Source organism: Sorex fumeus, unplaced genomic scaffold, assembly GCF_029834395.1.
Source record: "Sorex fumeus unplaced genomic scaffold, SorFum_2.1 ptg000021l, whole genome shotgun sequence".
Taxonomy (NCBI): Eukaryota; Metazoa; Chordata; class Mammalia; order Eulipotyphla; family Soricidae; genus Sorex; species Sorex fumeus.
In genome coordinates this window covers 10805162-10822066 of record NW_026606078.1, presented here as the reverse complement: position 1 = coordinate 10822066, position 16905 = coordinate 10805162, and the positions used below count along the sequence as shown (strand labels likewise).

At 38.3% G+C, this 16905-nt stretch overlaps 1 protein-coding gene across 1 annotated transcript; it reads right to left on the bottom strand.

Moving 5' to 3' along the window:
• Nucleotides 1-3903: 3903 nt before the first annotated feature.
• LOC130022929 (zinc finger protein 25-like) lies at nucleotides 3904-16812 on the bottom strand. The gene is made up of 6 exons (XM_056113624.1): nucleotides 16758-16812; nucleotides 13047-13163; nucleotides 10094-10220; nucleotides 9503-9598; nucleotides 5728-5791; nucleotides 3904-4954 (listed from the first exon to the last, which is right to left on the bottom strand). The coding sequence occupies exons 2-6, from the start codon at nucleotides 13059-13061 to the stop codon at nucleotides 3904-3906; spliced, it is 1353 nt and encodes a 450-aa protein (XP_055969599.1). The 5' UTR covers nucleotides 13062-13163; nucleotides 16758-16812.
• Between the last annotated feature and the right edge of the window lie 93 nt (nucleotides 16813-16905).

The window sequence follows — 16905 nt, the reverse complement described above, 5'->3', positions numbered from 1 at the left end:
CTACAGATAGTATCTTGCCCACATGGCAGAGCCTGGCAAGCTCCCATGGCATATTTGATATGCCAAACACAGTAACAAGTCTCACAATGGAGACGTTACTGGTGCAAACTCGAGCAAATCGATGAACAATGGGAGGACAGTGCTACAGTACTACATTTTCATTTGTGCAGGTTTATTCCTAGAAACAGATTTGCCAGACACTGGATATGACCCAGAATTTATCAATGCTGAGGATCAAACCCAGGACCTCATATCTGTGAGGAATGTGCTCTACCACTGAACTACATTCCAAACACCAATTTTGTTTATGGAGAACCTTAAGGAAGTTAGAGATTATATTTGCGGCTGCAGAAATTGAAATTAAAAAAATAGCACTCTAAAGGTGCATCTACAGATCAATATTTCTTAAATCTCCATCAAAATGGCACATTCACATAAGAGCTTAGTAAATATTAGGAATATTTTATTGCTAATTATTTATTGCTAAATATTTATTGATAAAATGTTAACACTATTTATTGCTAAGGTATTAACAATTTTCAATATTTTTTCATAGAATAAACATAAATTACAATATTTCAAATTATATTTTGAAGATAGTCAATCAATATGTCGTATGAGATAATTGTAACTGTTAAGTATCAGACAAATTAGAGTGAGTATGCTTAAGAAATTGAAAATCACGAACATCTCTTCATAAGAACTAAGGTTGTAGAATTTAGATTGGAGTAGCATTTTACAATTATATTAAGTGCAGGAAGTAAAATAAATTAACTAGCATTATAAATGTGCTTTGTTGTTACTGTGTCTGGCATATCGAAAACTCTCGGAAGCTTGCCGGGCTCTCCGAGAGGGGCTACTAGTAATGTTACAATATAGCAGGCAGAGCTAGGTATTGTAAAAAAATTTTGTATTTTTAATATTAATCTTTTGTTGTTGTTGTTTGTTTTGGGGTCACACCTGGCAATACTCAGGTGTTACTCCTGGCTCTGCATTTGGGAATTGCTCCTGACAGTGCTTAAGGGACCATATGGGATGCCAGGCAATAGACCGGGTCAGCCATGTGCAATGCTTTACCCGCTGTATGTTCCAGTGTTCTAGTCACAGTATTTAATTTTTTGAGAAGACCCAACATACTGTTCAGAAGGTCCAGTGATACTGAGGAATACTCAGACAACTGTGCCAGATGGTTTAATGGTTTCTTGGGGTTTTTTTTTGTTTTTTGTTTTTTGCTTTTTGGGGTCACACCCTGCGATACTCAGGGCTTACTACTGAACTCAGGAATTACTACTGGCAGTGGTCAGGAGACCATATGGAATGCCAGAGATCAAACCTGGATCAGAGCATGCAAGGAAAGTGCCCTACCCGTCCTATTACTCCAACCCCAAGATGGTTTAATGTTAAAATCCAATGATGGAGCACTACTCACGCCTAGCAGGGCTGGGGACCAAGTGATGCTCAGGGGCTTCTAGAGCCATATCCAGCAGTGCTCCAGGAATAGTACAGAGCCAAGGATCAAACTTGGTGACTTAGGCCAGTGAGAATACAGCAAGTAAGGAACTTTTCTCACAAGGTCAATTCAAGTTGGAGCCCCAGCAGATCATATGGTCCTCTGAGCCCCACAAGAAATGATTCCTGAGCGGAGATCCAGGAATAAGGTCTAAGCACAGCCAGGTATGGCCCAAAAGCCTCATCCCAAAAAAACAAAACTAGGGGCTTTGTGCATGCAAAATATGCATTCCTAATGCCTGAACTCCATGGCTCTGAAGATATTATTTTATCATAGTAAGAAAATTATAAATTCATCTTAATTAAAAATGTTTATTTTATATATAAACTGCTACATTCCATAAGCATATTTCTATTTTCAGTATTGGAACAATTAATCAACTAAAAACCATTTTTCTTTGAAAAGATTACAACCCTAGGTTTTTAAGATATAAATTACAAAATATACACCTGTCCACAAATTACTGTATGCATCATTTCTGAAAATATAGCATATAAAAGTATATCTCTATGTTAGCTGTGATGTTTTCAACTCAAAATAATAGAAAACTTAATTTTGCAAAGCACCAGATAGTAAATATCTCTGTGAATCATATGACCTCTGTCAGAATTACTTCATGCTGCTCTTGTAGTATGAAAGTAGTGATAGGCAAAACAGAATTTCTTTTTCATAGGGGTGTTCTAATAAAAATGTATGATTATTAAAAACTGAATATCATATTAATGGAGACATTACTGGGCCCACTCGAGCAAATCGATGAACAACAGGAGGACAGTGCTACAGTGCTATCATATTAATATGGAATAAATATTTCTTAATTATTTCCCAATCATTGACAAATGTAAACCCTTCCTTAGACTACAAAAAATGTGCAGTGGACCAGATAGATATGAATCATTTGTGGCAATATGAGTTATCAAAACAAATCAAGGCACTCTATCAATAAAGTGAGAAATGCATGTTGGTATTCATCCACTTTTTGCAGCATATTTCAAAAAATATAGAGTGAAAATATACAAACATCTAACACAGTTTTCTTATATCACACACTTAAGTATTTTAAAACTATTTACTTATACCTCAGAGCAATACTAAATATTATCACTCCTTATTTACCAGGGGAAAAGATTTCAGGTCAGTTAAGTGACATGCCCTAAGCTGGAATTTGAATCTAACAGCTGGAGTTCACAGTGTTTCTTTGTCCAGGAAGACAAGGTGGTGAAGAATATTCAGGGCTCCCAATCAAAATACAAATGCTCTGCAACCTGCTATAACTTCAGCAGTAAGATACATATTTAGTTACTTATATAGCATTATAGTTAGAATGTCGAATCACTACTTTCAGCTGCTCTGAAAAATAAACTTGGGCTTTTGCTATAAACAAACATGTCCCTAGTGTAAAGTTTGGATACAAGAAACCAGAAATTTTACAAAACATTTCTAGCTTCTTTCTGAAAGGCTCTTTCTTTAACAGTGTTTATGTCCACTTGAAAATGTCAGGAGATAGGAGAAAGTATTTCAATTTTAAAAGAATATACATTTTTAAACAATAGTACTAAGACTTAATGTGAAATATATTCATATGGTATTCATAGAGCATTGGACTAAGGTTACATATCTAAGTACAATTGTAGATTGGTTCCACATACACATTGAACATTCACAGTCTGTGCTTTGTAGCAATACACTAACATATATGTATATATACACACATTAGGTCCTAAGGGATGTTTTACATGTGTTTTATCATGTTGCCTTATTTTCCAATGTATTTGTGTTTTTTAAAAAGATTTAAATATATAGACATTTGCAGGTTTCCTTAGAAAAGAAAAAACAAATCCTTAGTGTAATCAACATGATTTCTAGGAGAACTGTTTTCTCAAGTACAAATTATCTTGAATTTTTCTTATAAAGCTTCCTTATATTTAAAACATTTGTAAAGATTTTTTTCTAGTATGAGAGCAAATGATGTAAAAATATTTCTGAATGAAAAAAATTTCAGGATACTGAGTTCTTAAGAATTTCTCTCTAATGCAAGCTTTTGAGTGTTTAGTGATACAGTTACTAAAAAGAAATCTCCTAACAATCACTTTTTGTGGGATTTCTCTCGTATTTGATTTCTATGTTATCAAACATAGAAATTGGAAAGGTTTCCCTCATGTTATATAATTTAAGGGCTTCCACCATGTAGGTTTTACTGTACAACATATGGTTAAAATTTCTTATAGATTCATGAAATCTTTCTCTACTTCCCCTCCATAAGGAGAGATTGTGGCTGAAATTTTTCCATATTGATAATATTCATCAATAATATTCATAAATATTTTGTCTTTTGTAAATTATGATATTCTGAAGTATGAATTCAGAGAGAATTTTCCAATGCATACTGCTCATCATTTTTTTTCCTCTATATGTGTCTTCTGATGTGCAGTGAGTTTAGATTTCTGAATAAAAGTTTTTTTACACTCCTGACATTCATAGGGTTTTACCCCTGTGTGTTTTCTCTCATGTATAATAAAATGAGACTTTTGTGAGAAGGATTTCCCACATTCCTTACATTCATAGGGTTTTTCTCCTGTGTGAGTCCTTTGATGTAATTTCAAGACTGAATTCACAGAGAAAGATTTACCACATTCATTACACTCATAGGGCTTCTCCCCTGTATGCTTTCTCTGGTGTTTGGTGAGATCTGATTTATAGTAAAAGTTTTTTCCGCATTTGTTACATTCAAAGGGTTTCTCCCCTGTGTGAGTCCGCTGGTGTACTGTGAGGGCTGACTTCTGGTAGAAGCATTTCCCACATTCTTTACATTCATAAGGTTTCTCTCCTGTATGAGTTCTCTGATGGGTTTTGAGGTGTGAATTTCTAGAGAAGAATTTTCCACATTCCTTGCATTTATAGGGTTTTTCTCCTGTATGTGTTCTCTGATGTACTGTGAGATGTGATTTCTGAGAAAAGAATTTCCCACATTCTTTACACTGATATGGTTTCTCTCCTGTGTGTGTTTTCTGATGCACCATGAGGTATGCCTTAACATAGAAAAACTTCCCACACTCAGTACATTCAAATGGTTTCTCTCCCGTGTGTGTTTTTTGATGTTCCATGAGGTGTGGTTTCTGATAGAAGGACTTTTCACACTGATTACATTCATAGGGTTTCTCTCCTGCGTGAGTTCTTAAATGTCTACTGAGAGATGACAGGTGGTAGAAAGTTTTCTGACATTCTTTGCACGCATAGTTTTTCTCTCTAGTGTTAGTTTTCTGAAGTGCCGCAACGTCTCCATTCCTGGGTACAGATTTCCCATGTTCACTGGGCTTTTCCTTTGGATGCGTGTGTCGATGTACTATGAGGGCAGTCTTCTGGCAGAAGGTCTTTCCACATTCATCACATTTATAGATTTTCTCTGTATTATGTGTTTTCTGATGTTTTGTGAATTCTCCATTCCTAGAAATAAAGATCCAAAATCATTAATGTCTGTTATTTTTTCAAATCCACAGTGTGATTTCCCAAATAAATTGGAGAACCTATTTCTATTTTCCCATATTTATTAGATTCCAGGTTTCTCCACTGCAACTATTCTCTGAGAGACTTATATTTTAACATTTAGAAAAAGAAACACTTATTTGTTGTATACTAATCTCTAAAACTCTACATTATGAAATAAATTCTTGTTGTATAATTCAGAGGAGTCAAGAGGCTCTTAAAATTTTAAATTTCTTGATCTTAAATAAAGTTTATATTATGAGAAATGGCTTTCTTAGTTCTTTGGAATTCTCTCCTTAATTCTATATTAGGATTAACCTTTTCTCCCTTAATTCCAGTACCCCCACCAAGATACTTTCTTTTTTAAAACTTGAATCACCATGAGATACACAGTTATAAACGTATTTATGATTGAGCTTCAGTCATACAATATTTCAATACTCATCTCCTTCACCATTGTACTTTTCCCACCAATGTCCTCAGTTTCCCTCCTGCCCTCACAATCTGCCTCTATAGCTCTATAGCAGACACTTTTCTTCTCTCTCTCTCTTCTTCGCTCTCTCTCTTTCCCTCCCTCCCTCCCATCTACTTTCCCAACCTCCATCAATTCCCCCCTCTTTCACAATACTGTTACTGAAGGGTTGTCATGCATATCATTTTACCTCCTTTCAGTACCTAGTTTCAAGATAATTTCTTACAAAGATGCTAATCTTAAACAAAATTATCAAACTTGCCTTGACTTTTCAGGATGATTTTTCTGATGTCTTGTTCCTTGGTCATGAATATTCCATAGGACTTCTACAGAGAAACCCAAAATTTAATAGTATGTTAATCTTAACACATTTGGGCCATAGTGTTCATTCTTAGGTTCCAGGCAAATTTCCCCCAAATGAAAGAATTTTCAAATAAAAATTGCAGAAAGGAAAGAAGTACCTCTAATACTTTACAAAGACTATCTCTAAAAATTGGAGAAGAGGGGCCAAAGAGAGTATAAGCAGGCAGAGCATTTGCCTTGCACGTGGTCAACAATGTTTATTCCCTGGCACCCATACGGTCTTCCAAGCCTGCCAGGCATGATCCTTGAGTGCAGAGCAAGGAGTAAGCCCTGAGATTCACTGAGTGTCACCTTCAAACAAAAACAAACTGGAGAAGACAGATCGTAGAACATAGCTCAAAGGGTCGAAGTGCAGGCTCCAAGTTTGAGCCCTGGACCACATGACCTCAACTGTACGTCTTGGTGTAACCCTGAGCAATATCAGGGTGACTCTTATTGTTCCCACAATTACTATCCCTCAGCAGCACCACATTATCTATACACTAGCACTGAACCTTCAGGCCTGTAACATTGGGTTAACTTCCCAGGAGTGTCACCTGGGTCCCAAAGTATTGCTAGGGAAGATTCCTCCCCGCGGAAGAAAGCCTGGGGAATTTAATGAAAACTTACACACACTCTGCAAATAACAAAAGATGTTTGAAGTGTGACGAATTAAGAATACAGGATTTATACACAGGGTACGAATCCATTAAGGACAATGAAGTGAGGTGATAAGAAAAACTGGTAAACCACAGTATCAGGAGGGAATTTATTGAAAGTGCTTAAGTATAGGTTTTTATATACACAAAACTAGTTTATTATGTTAGGATTTCTAGTGGTTACCAGACTAAAATATTCCATTTAATTTCTTCTTTACCACATGCAATCTAAATGTCAACACTAAAGTGACTGTCTTTAAACATCAATTTCCTCTTAATCAAAAGGATAGTCCTATAATTTGGGCTTTTCATTCATCATCTAGCCATCTTAATATTCACATGACAGAAGACCAAGAAGATGAACGTCTAAAATTAAAATGAAGATAGAGGGCCAGAGTGATAGTATAGTGGGTAGGGCATTTGCCTTACACATCGCCAGTCTGGGTCTGATCCCCAACACCCTATATGGTTCCCCAAAACCACCAGAAGTGATTCCTGAGTTTAGAGCCAGGATTAAACCCTGAGGACTTCCAGGTGTGCCCCATCAACAAAACAAAACAAAAAGCAGAGTACAAGCCATTCATATAACAAGATGAATTTTCAGTTATATTACCAGAGGTTTTCAATACTGACCACCAAATACTTCATCTTCAAAGCAGTTTTACTCATACCCCAATACTAAATCTAATTCTGTTTTCATATCTTAGTTACCACATTTATGCTTCAATTCACTATAGGATCTTTAAAAGTTAAGACTAATGAAATCATGCTAGGCTGATTTCTTTATTCATCTGTGAATGCTTGACAGAAAAGATTTTTGGCAGATATTTACGACTATAATTTCATATTACTTAAAGGGAAAACATGAGAAAAGTTATTTAATTGGAATTTAGGCAGGGCTAACTTGGATACAAAGTTATAAAATATATATAATAAAACATTTAGTAGTGCAAATATAAAGATTAGCATATGCTTAGGGGCCACAAGGAAAAATAAATATAGCAGGCAAGAAAAGACCTGACTAGTTATTGAAAGCAAGTTAATGCATTTTGTAATAGTGAGTTAATATCAGTTTATCATGATGGACTATTAGCAATATAAATTTGCATCAATATACAAATGTAACTTTAAGAATTTTCATTAAGAATCAGCTTTTGTTCTTAAGATAAAAGGAGTTGGATTAGTAGAACTATTCTGTAAAATGGGAAAATACAGGACCAGAATACAAATAGACAAAAATCCTAGAAATGTCAATTTTAAGAGTTCTCAACCCAAAAGCTAATTAATAACTTGGCTTTCAGACCCCTCTGGAGGTCACTATTAAGGGCTCAGAAAAGAAAATAGTATCTGAACCATATTGGTTGAAATTTAATAATTCTATAAATATTTAAATATGCTATTGATCCTGAGAGTATCTCACCCGCACAGCAAAGCCTGGCAAGCTACTTGTGATGCATTTGATATGCCAAGCACAGTAACAACAAGTCTCGCAATGGAGACATTACTGGGCCCACTCGAGCAAAACGATGAACAACGGGAGGACAATGCAGTGCTACAGTGCAGTTGATCCAAATAGCCCATAAGTAGAACAATAACTGAAAAGTATTCGAAGAAGGAGTAAAATTGTAGTCAAGGTTTTGGCAAACAGGAAACTTTGGTTCTGTTTGGTTTTTGATTTCTGTTTCTGGGCTACACTCAGAAATAGGCTTTCTCCCGGCTCTGTGCTCAGGGATGCCCTACCCATAGAGCTGAGGGGCTACTTTGGGCTCTGTGTTTGAGAATGCTCTTTTATAAAAAAAAAAAATTTAATAGTGAAACACCATGAGGTACAGTTGTAGACTTACAAATTTTTGTGCCTGGGTCTTAGTTATACAATGATCAAGTACCCATCCCTCCACCAGTGCCCATTCTCCACCCCCACCAATCCCAGTATCCCTCCCACCCCCATCCCCCCATCCCACACTGCCATTGTGGCGGGACACTCCCTTTTGTTCTCTCTCTTCTTTTGGGTGCTGTGGTTTGAAAAAGAGGCATTAGGCGGCAATCATGTTTGGTCTATAGTCTACTTTCAGCATGCATCTCCCATCCTGGGAGGATCTTTGTGTTTGGGAATGCTCTTGGCAGTACTTGAAATACCAATGGATTCAGCTGTTTATCTCTCTGGCCTCATTAATTTTTTTTTAAATCTTAGTGCTATGACATTCTCAATAAGGTACAGAACATTTTAGAAAGGATAGTTAGTAATTTATATGACAAGCATCTTTTAGAAGTATCAAGTCTGAATAATAGAATTGATTATAGTCACAATAATTTATAATGTGATTTCAAAGTTTATGGAGAGAATAGCACATTAACACTTGCACTAAAGATAGCTATGACTTTTCATTGTAAAAAGGAGAATAGGCCAGAGAGATAGATCAAAAAGTAGGGGTATATGCATGCTGTGTATACTGCAGGCCCAGGTTGGATCCCCAGCATCACATGGTCCCCTGCGTATCAAGTCATAAGCAACCCCTGAGCACCCAGCCAGAAGCAATCCCTAAGAACTGCCAGATGTGGCCCCCCAAAAGGAAAATGGCATTTGAAAAACATAATATATCATATTTATAAAATTTAAGATTATATCTGCAAACTTCAGTAGTACTTGCTACTGAAGTTTGCAGATATAATCTTAAATTTTCTAGAATTCTAGAAAAAAGACAAAATAATAGTCTCAATATTAGGTTAGACAGGGATTAGGTTTGGATTTAGAAAAGAGATGTAAATCTAAAATAAAATGTCCACAGGACAGGTGGCCAGGGATATAGATCAACGACAGAGTGAGTTCATCTTTGCATAAATGAAACCCTAGGTTCTAGTCCCAGGGTCCCTCTCCCAAAATACTGAGAAATGGAGAGGATGAATATGGAAGTGTGGATTTGTGTTGCTTTCATATGCAGATAAAGGATGCTTGTATCATTTCCAGAAATATATTTTTAAAAATCTCAAAAGTCACCAATTATGTCATAATAACATGAATTATAATTTCTCACTTACCTGGGTAGTTCTGATGCGGAAATTCTACTTCTAATATCCATGGCTTTTTTCCTTGCTTCAGTTTGAAGACTGCATTTGGATTATTCACATGACAACCTAATAATGAAGATGAGATTATGAAAATAATACATATTATTTTTTTTCTTTTTGTGTCACACCTGGTGATGCACAGGGGTTACTCCTGCCTCTGGACCCAGGACTTACTCCTGGCGGTGCTCAGGGGACCATATGGGATGCTGGGAATCAAACCCGGGTCGGCAGCATGCAAGGCAAACGCCTTACCCGCTGTGCTATCTCTCCAGCCCCATAATACATATTGTTTAGAATTCATAGTTTCTTAGGGATAAGAGGGCTTTGATTTTAAGAGCAAGGCAATGAAGGTCGCACTTAAACTTAGCAAATTTACATTATTTCAATGGGAAGGGTGGAGACACAAATATAGTTTCTGGAACTATCCAAAACTGATTAACCAACTTTGATTCCTAAAACAAAACAAGTATCACCTAACCCCACAAATGTATTACCTATGCAAGTAACTGGGAAATAAAAATGCAACCTTCTGGTAGTTATGTATGGGAAAGGTTTTCTCACCCACGGAGACTAGAAGACTATAGTTCTCCTGCATCACTTCTTTGTACAAGGTCTTCTGAGAAGCATCTAGCAACTTCCACTCCTCTGGAGTGAATTCCACAATAATGTCCTTGAAGGTTACTGGTCCCTGTAATGCATGTTTATTTCAGTTCAAACCAAAGTCACAATAATAGAATACCATTGAAAATGTGTACATAGTCCAAACATTGAATATATTATACAAATAAATCAATTATTTTCATTATGTTCCCCCAAAATCTAAAGGAAAAAAAGAAGTAAAGACAGCTAGAAGAATGTTTAAACAGATAATAGTGTTAGAAATATAGAAGTTTCACAAAGTAACCAAAAGGGATCATCAGTGAAGTGACTCACAGGGCTTGGGCACACACTTTGCAGGTGGAAGTCTCAGATTTGAATGACAGACTTCATTGTCCCCAAGCACTACATCAAGTGTAAAGGTAAAGGTAAAGGCCCTCCCGTTGATCTTCGATTTGCTCGAGCGGGCCCAGTAACGTCTCCATTGGAGACTTTGTTGTTACTGTGTCTGGCATATCGAATACTCTCGGTAGCTTGCCGGGCTCCCCACCAAATACTACCTGGTGTCACCTGTAATTTTTTAAAGTAACCATAAAGATATTATAGAGTACTGTACTCAAAGGTAGAGCAAGTGAAATCAAAATTTCACTACAAAGAATCAGGGGAAGATTTGAGCAGGCAAAAGAAAGAATCAGAAAGATTGAATATAAGATCATTGAAATGATGCAGGAGAAGGAAAAAAATTAGAAAGATGAATAGAGCATAACAGATCTAGGGAGACTAAGAGAGACCACTATGCATACCCCATTATGTATACCAATAGAAGCAAAACAGTCATTTCCAAACCAGAAGAGACAGGACAGGAAAAAGGACAAATATAACTGTTCAAAAGCAATGGCAAAACCACCCGAATTTACCAAACTGAAATGTCCCAACTTATCCCAAAATGAAATGTCGCAAATGTTAAGCTATACAAACAGGTAGTACAATAAACTCCAATCAGAGAAACTCAAGAGTTCCATACACTGAAGCCAGAAAAATAGCTCTAAGGGTTATATACTTTGTGTGTGGGGTACACCATGTTTTATCCCTTATGCCTCATGATGTTCCCAAACACCTCCTGTGGGGGGAACGGGGGAGGAGTGATAGCAGATCAGGAAGGACATTTGCTTTGCACCTGGCTGACCCAGATTCAATTCCTGGCACCCTCTATGGTTCCCTGAACCTACCAGGAATAGTCCCTGAGTGCAGAGCCAGAAATAAGACCTGAACTCTCTGAGTATGGCCCCAAAACAAAAGACAATCACCATTAAGAGTAACCCCTGAGCACTTGGCTAAGAAATGTCCCAATACCAGGTGCAACGCAAAACAAAATAAACTCAAAATAAGTCTATACCCAACATTTATAGTCAAATTTTCTAAAGCCAGAGATATTTGATCTTTATAGCAGTACAATTCTCAAGAAAATTAAAGAAGATCTCTCAACAAAAAACAAGGGAAGCAGAAGGCCAGGTGATGACATGAAAGCTCAAGTTTTAACATTGGCAATAATAAGTAATTTTCCTTGAGAACTGTCATATTTAAGTTTATAACAAAAGCATAAACTTCCCATTCTGTCACCCTGAATACTATAAAAAACATGTATCCAAGGATCAATATTTATTTATTTAGGTTTTCGGGCTGGAGCAATAGCACAGCAGTAGGGCATTTGCGGCCAACATGGCCGACCCGAGTTCGATTCCTCCACCCCTCTCAGAGAGCCCAACAAGCTACTGAGAGTATCTCGCCCGCACAGCAAAGCCTGGCAAACTACCCCTGGCATATTTGATATGCCAAACACAGTAACAAGTCTCACAATGTTACTGGGCCCGCTCGAGCAAATCAATGAACAACGGGAGGACAGTGACAGGTTTTCAGGCCACACCTGAAGGTGCTCAGGGCTTATTCCTGGCTCTGTCCTCAGGAATCAATTTGGCAGTACTCAGGAGACACTATGGGATGCTGGGGACAGAACCTGGGTTAGCTGCTTGCAAGGCACCCTGTTATGCATGAATGCTCCAACCCTTTGATTTATATCCCTGGCCTCTGTAATTCCTTATTATAAATAACTTACAAAGGGAATACAATGTTCTAGGTGCCTTTTTATTCACACCAGATTGGCAGCAGCCTATTCACCACTGTCTTTATTGCACCTACAGTACAATCTTCATTTTAGTATTAATGTTTTGCTTTCTGGATTTTGGTTTTGGGGCCACACTTGGCAGTGCTCAGGGCTTACTACTGACTCTGTGCTCAGGAATAACTCCTGGTGGGCTTGAACAACCATATTTTGTACCAACAATTGAACCTGAATCAGCTGCATGCAAGGCAAAGTGTCCTACCCACTGTACTATTGTGCCAACCACTGTATTAATGCTTTTACCTCAGATCCCTTGAAAAGGTCTTGGGTCTCAGGAAACCGAAGACCACACTTTGTGAACTGCTATAATTTTAAGATATGTTCTCTAAAGGTGACTTATTTTTATTGTGTAACTTTTTAAAGTCATCGATTTAGTTACAGACATTCAATATCCCAACACCAATCCCACCACCATACCATCCCAACACCATTATTTTCAATTTTCCCAACCACCCCTTAAGCTGGCCCCCATAGTAGGCCCTCAATAATTTATATTATTTGTTATAAGTGATTTGCTAAAAGGATGAACAAAAAATGTTTCCTTAGAATAAAGCTATTGAAGATTGTTGTATCTCATGATGGACCCATCAAGCACTTGTGTAAGAAATTACTAAGATGTTGTTACAGATTAAGCACTAAATTTATTTTTAACTCATTTACAATATGGGCCCTCCTTCATAAAATTTACTAGAAACACACACACAGTGAAAGAAAGAAAGGGCTAAGTAAATGACTCACCGGGAATTTGTTCATTTTTTGCTGCACTTGGGAAAATATTGAATCTCTGGAACCAGAATAGGGAATGTTGGAAGACAGATGTCATCAGAGAATTTATCCTACAGCTCCAGGAACTACCTATGAGAAATTTCCATATAACATTTTAGTAAAAGATAAACCTCTAGGGATATGACCCATGAAGAGAAATAGGGAAAAAATGACAAAAGAATACCCAAATGTCCATTATGATTCTAATATAATCTTAATGAGCTTATTAAGAATATTAAGAATATTTTTAGCATGGGGGCACATAACTCCCAATAGTGCTCAAGGAATTTGGAGAGCCAAAGGCAATTCTCTGCCAACCACGATGCAGATGAGTGCAGGAGCCCAAGGATATGATGCTAATCAACCTAGAGATACATGGGACACTGGGTAGAACCCCTAGGCCTATACCTGGCCATGCTCCCAGAGCATGTGGTGCCAGAAATCAAACTAAGGTCAGATGCATGTAAGGCATGCGCCCTAATCATGCTACTATCTCTCTGTCTCACACATGGATCATTTTTTAGTAACTCAAAAGATTTATCTCCTATTGGGTATGTTTTTTAATTATGTGCCATCTATCTGTATAAAAATGAAAATGTAAATATCCAAAAAGCAGGCTTGGAGTGCCCGAGAACAGATGACTGGTTAAAGAAACTTTGGTACATTTACACAATGGAGTACTATGTAGCTGTTAGAAAAGACGAAGTCATGAAATTTATATACAAGTGGTACTACATGGAAAGTATCATGTTAAGCGAAATGAGTCAGAAAGAGAGGGATAGACATAGAAAGATTGCATTCATCTGGGGAACATAAAGTAACAAAATAGGAGACTAACACCCAAGAATGGCCAAGATTAGTACCAGAAATTTTACTCCCTGGTTTGGAGGCCAGCCACACATGCTAGGGGAAAAGGGAGCTCAGATAGAGAAGGGAGCACCAGATAAAAGGTGTTGAGAGGATCCTCCCAGGATGGAAGAAGCATGCTGAAAGTAGACTATAGACCAAACATGATTGCCACCCATTGCCTCTTTTGCAAACCACAACACCCAATAGGAGAGAGAGAACAAAATCTCTGGAACAGAAGCAGGGTGGGATGGGGGGATGGGGGGTGGGAGGGACACTGGGATCTGTGGTGGTGGAAATGGGCACTGGAGGAGGGATGGGTATTTGATCATTGTATAATTGGAACCCAAGCACAAAAATTTGTAAGTCTACAGCTGTACCTCATGGTGTCTCACTAATAAAAATTTTTAAAAAAGCAGGTTTGTTAAGCAAGTATATATATATATATATTATATATGCACAAGTATATATATATATCTACAGATATACACTTATATCTGTATATATATGAATATAGAAGCCTTTCAAATGATGTTGAAAAGATATCTATTGATATGGAAAAGTATAACAAGTTTTTCTATTATTATCATAAGGATTTAAAAGACTTCAGAGCTCTCAAAGATAAGATGTTTCTGGGGCAAGAGCAATAGTACAGCAAATTGACCTGTGGCTGAACTGGCTTCCATCCCTAGTACCATGTGTGGTTCCCTGAGCCAGAAGTGATCCCTAAGCAGAGAGCCAAGAGTAAGCCCTGAGCACCACTAGATGTGACCCCCCTCAAAAAAAAAATCTGTGGGGCTAGAGAAACAGTACAGTGGGTAAGATGCTTGCCTTGCAAACGACCAACCAGGTTCAATCCATGGCACCCCATATGGTCCCCCAGGCTCCTAGGAATGATCCCTGAACTCAAAGCTAGGTGTATGCCCTGAGCACAGCCAAGTGTTGCTCCCAAACAAACATAAATTTTTAAAAATATTTCTTCTTAAATTACAGTTATCATTTTTTGAATCACTTATCATTTTTTGAAACAAATACAACATAGTAGACCTGGAGACTTTAGTTCTATGTTAGGTCCTGCAATTAACAATCTAAGCTACTAGCTCAGTTTCAATGCTATTATCTTCTTTTAATTTGGGGGCCAGGCAGGCAAGAAGGTTGGGCATGTAGGGGGAGCACCCTGTAGTGCTCAAGGCTCCCCCTAGCCAGTGCTCCTGCCGGGATCTAACCTGGGTCAGATTCATGCAAAGCTCCATGCACCTGCACTGTCTGGCCCGAACAAGGCTATTATCTTTAACATAATAAAGCATTAGATAATTCTGAATAACCTTTCATGTACCACGCTGATTCACTCAACATCACAAATCTAGTACCCAACAACTGACCATTTCTTCCAATCATGGGCTGTATCCAGGGCAAAACTTAGCACATTTTGACAAAGCTGTCTCATCTGCTACCAGTGACACAAATCTAGCTTCTAAATAACAATCTGCCACCATAATCCTCCAGCAGACTCTTCAGCAGATGCCTTATGGTGGAGGTCCTTCTCATATGTAACAAAAAACTTCATGCAGACCTCCTGCTTACAAAAATGCTTGGTAAGCCCACATACACAAGTCAATCAGAAGTATTGTGATATTACTTCCATAATACAGATCATGGATGAAATTGCAGGTTTCATCTTAAATTTTTTCTCTCTCTAGAAACTATTTTATAATCTAGATAGCATTCCCAGTTTCTCCAGTAAAATTTAAAATATACTGAGCTCAATATAAGGTGTCAGTTTACATGTTTAACATCTCCTTGTTAGGAAAATGGGCTGAAGAATTTAGAAAGGACCCTAATTAACCTTTGACCAGAAAATTTTGAGGAAGCCTCTAGAAATTTTGGAAATAGAAGACCACATAGTAAGATTAGGTCTGGCCAACCCACAGTTTTGCTCAGGCAGTGCTTAGGGACAATTAACGTACTAAATACAAGTTCATTATGGATTTTAATGTACTAAATACAACCCCATGTTGGCTGCGTGCAAGGCAAACGCCCTACCGCTATGCTATCTGATATGCCAAACACAGTAACAAGTCTCACGATGGAGACGTTACTGGGCTGCTCGAGCAAATCGATGAACAACTGGAGAACCATGACCGTGACCGTGACCGTGACAACCCCATATGATGGCTTGGGTGTGGGAAATTAAATGAACTTCAGAATAAAGAGAACATTTAAATCCCTCCTCCACATCTTTAGTGCTCTCATTAAAATGAAGGTGGTTAATACCAATTCAAAGGATTATGATTCGAATGGTTAAATGGGCCATTAAGTAAAGAACAACATATTCTGTAGTAATAAAAGCACTTTGCTTTTCTAGCCTTTATGCTTTATAACGTATTCAACAATTCAGTACAAAAACGACCCTAAAGCTTATTATCATTTCAAAGATGAATAGGACTTCCAGCTAATATTAATCGGCCCATATAATTGTCTAGCGCTGCTGAACTCAGGTCCCTCCAGCTTTTTAAATGCCACGTCTGCAGCAGCAAGTCCGCCCCGCCAGCACACGTACAGTACCTGACAGTTCTAGGGTCCGAGTCACACATAGCCGTTCCCTGCAGCTTTGTCCCTCCCTTGACCCAGACCAACTCTGGCCGGTCGAGGACCCAACTTTCTGGAGAGACGGAGCCCAAGTAGTAACAATCGGCCTCCGGGCTCAGGCCCCTGGCCAGCCCTCTTCTCAATTCTCGAGGGCTGGAGGCGCTTTCAGCCCCGGGTAGCGGCTTTGCAAGTTCCCAGACTCAGCGCAGCAGCCGCGAGCCGCCGCCCGCAGCGAGGCCTTTGACCTACCCGCAGGGATCCGGCCGCCGCTCCTCGCCCGCGGCGCTCCCAGGCCCCGCCCTCCGCCCACAATAGAACCCGCGGGCACCGAGTCCGCGGACCCCCTGAGGCGTGAGACTGAAAATGGCTACACTGTAGCGGATGCGCGTGCTCATGC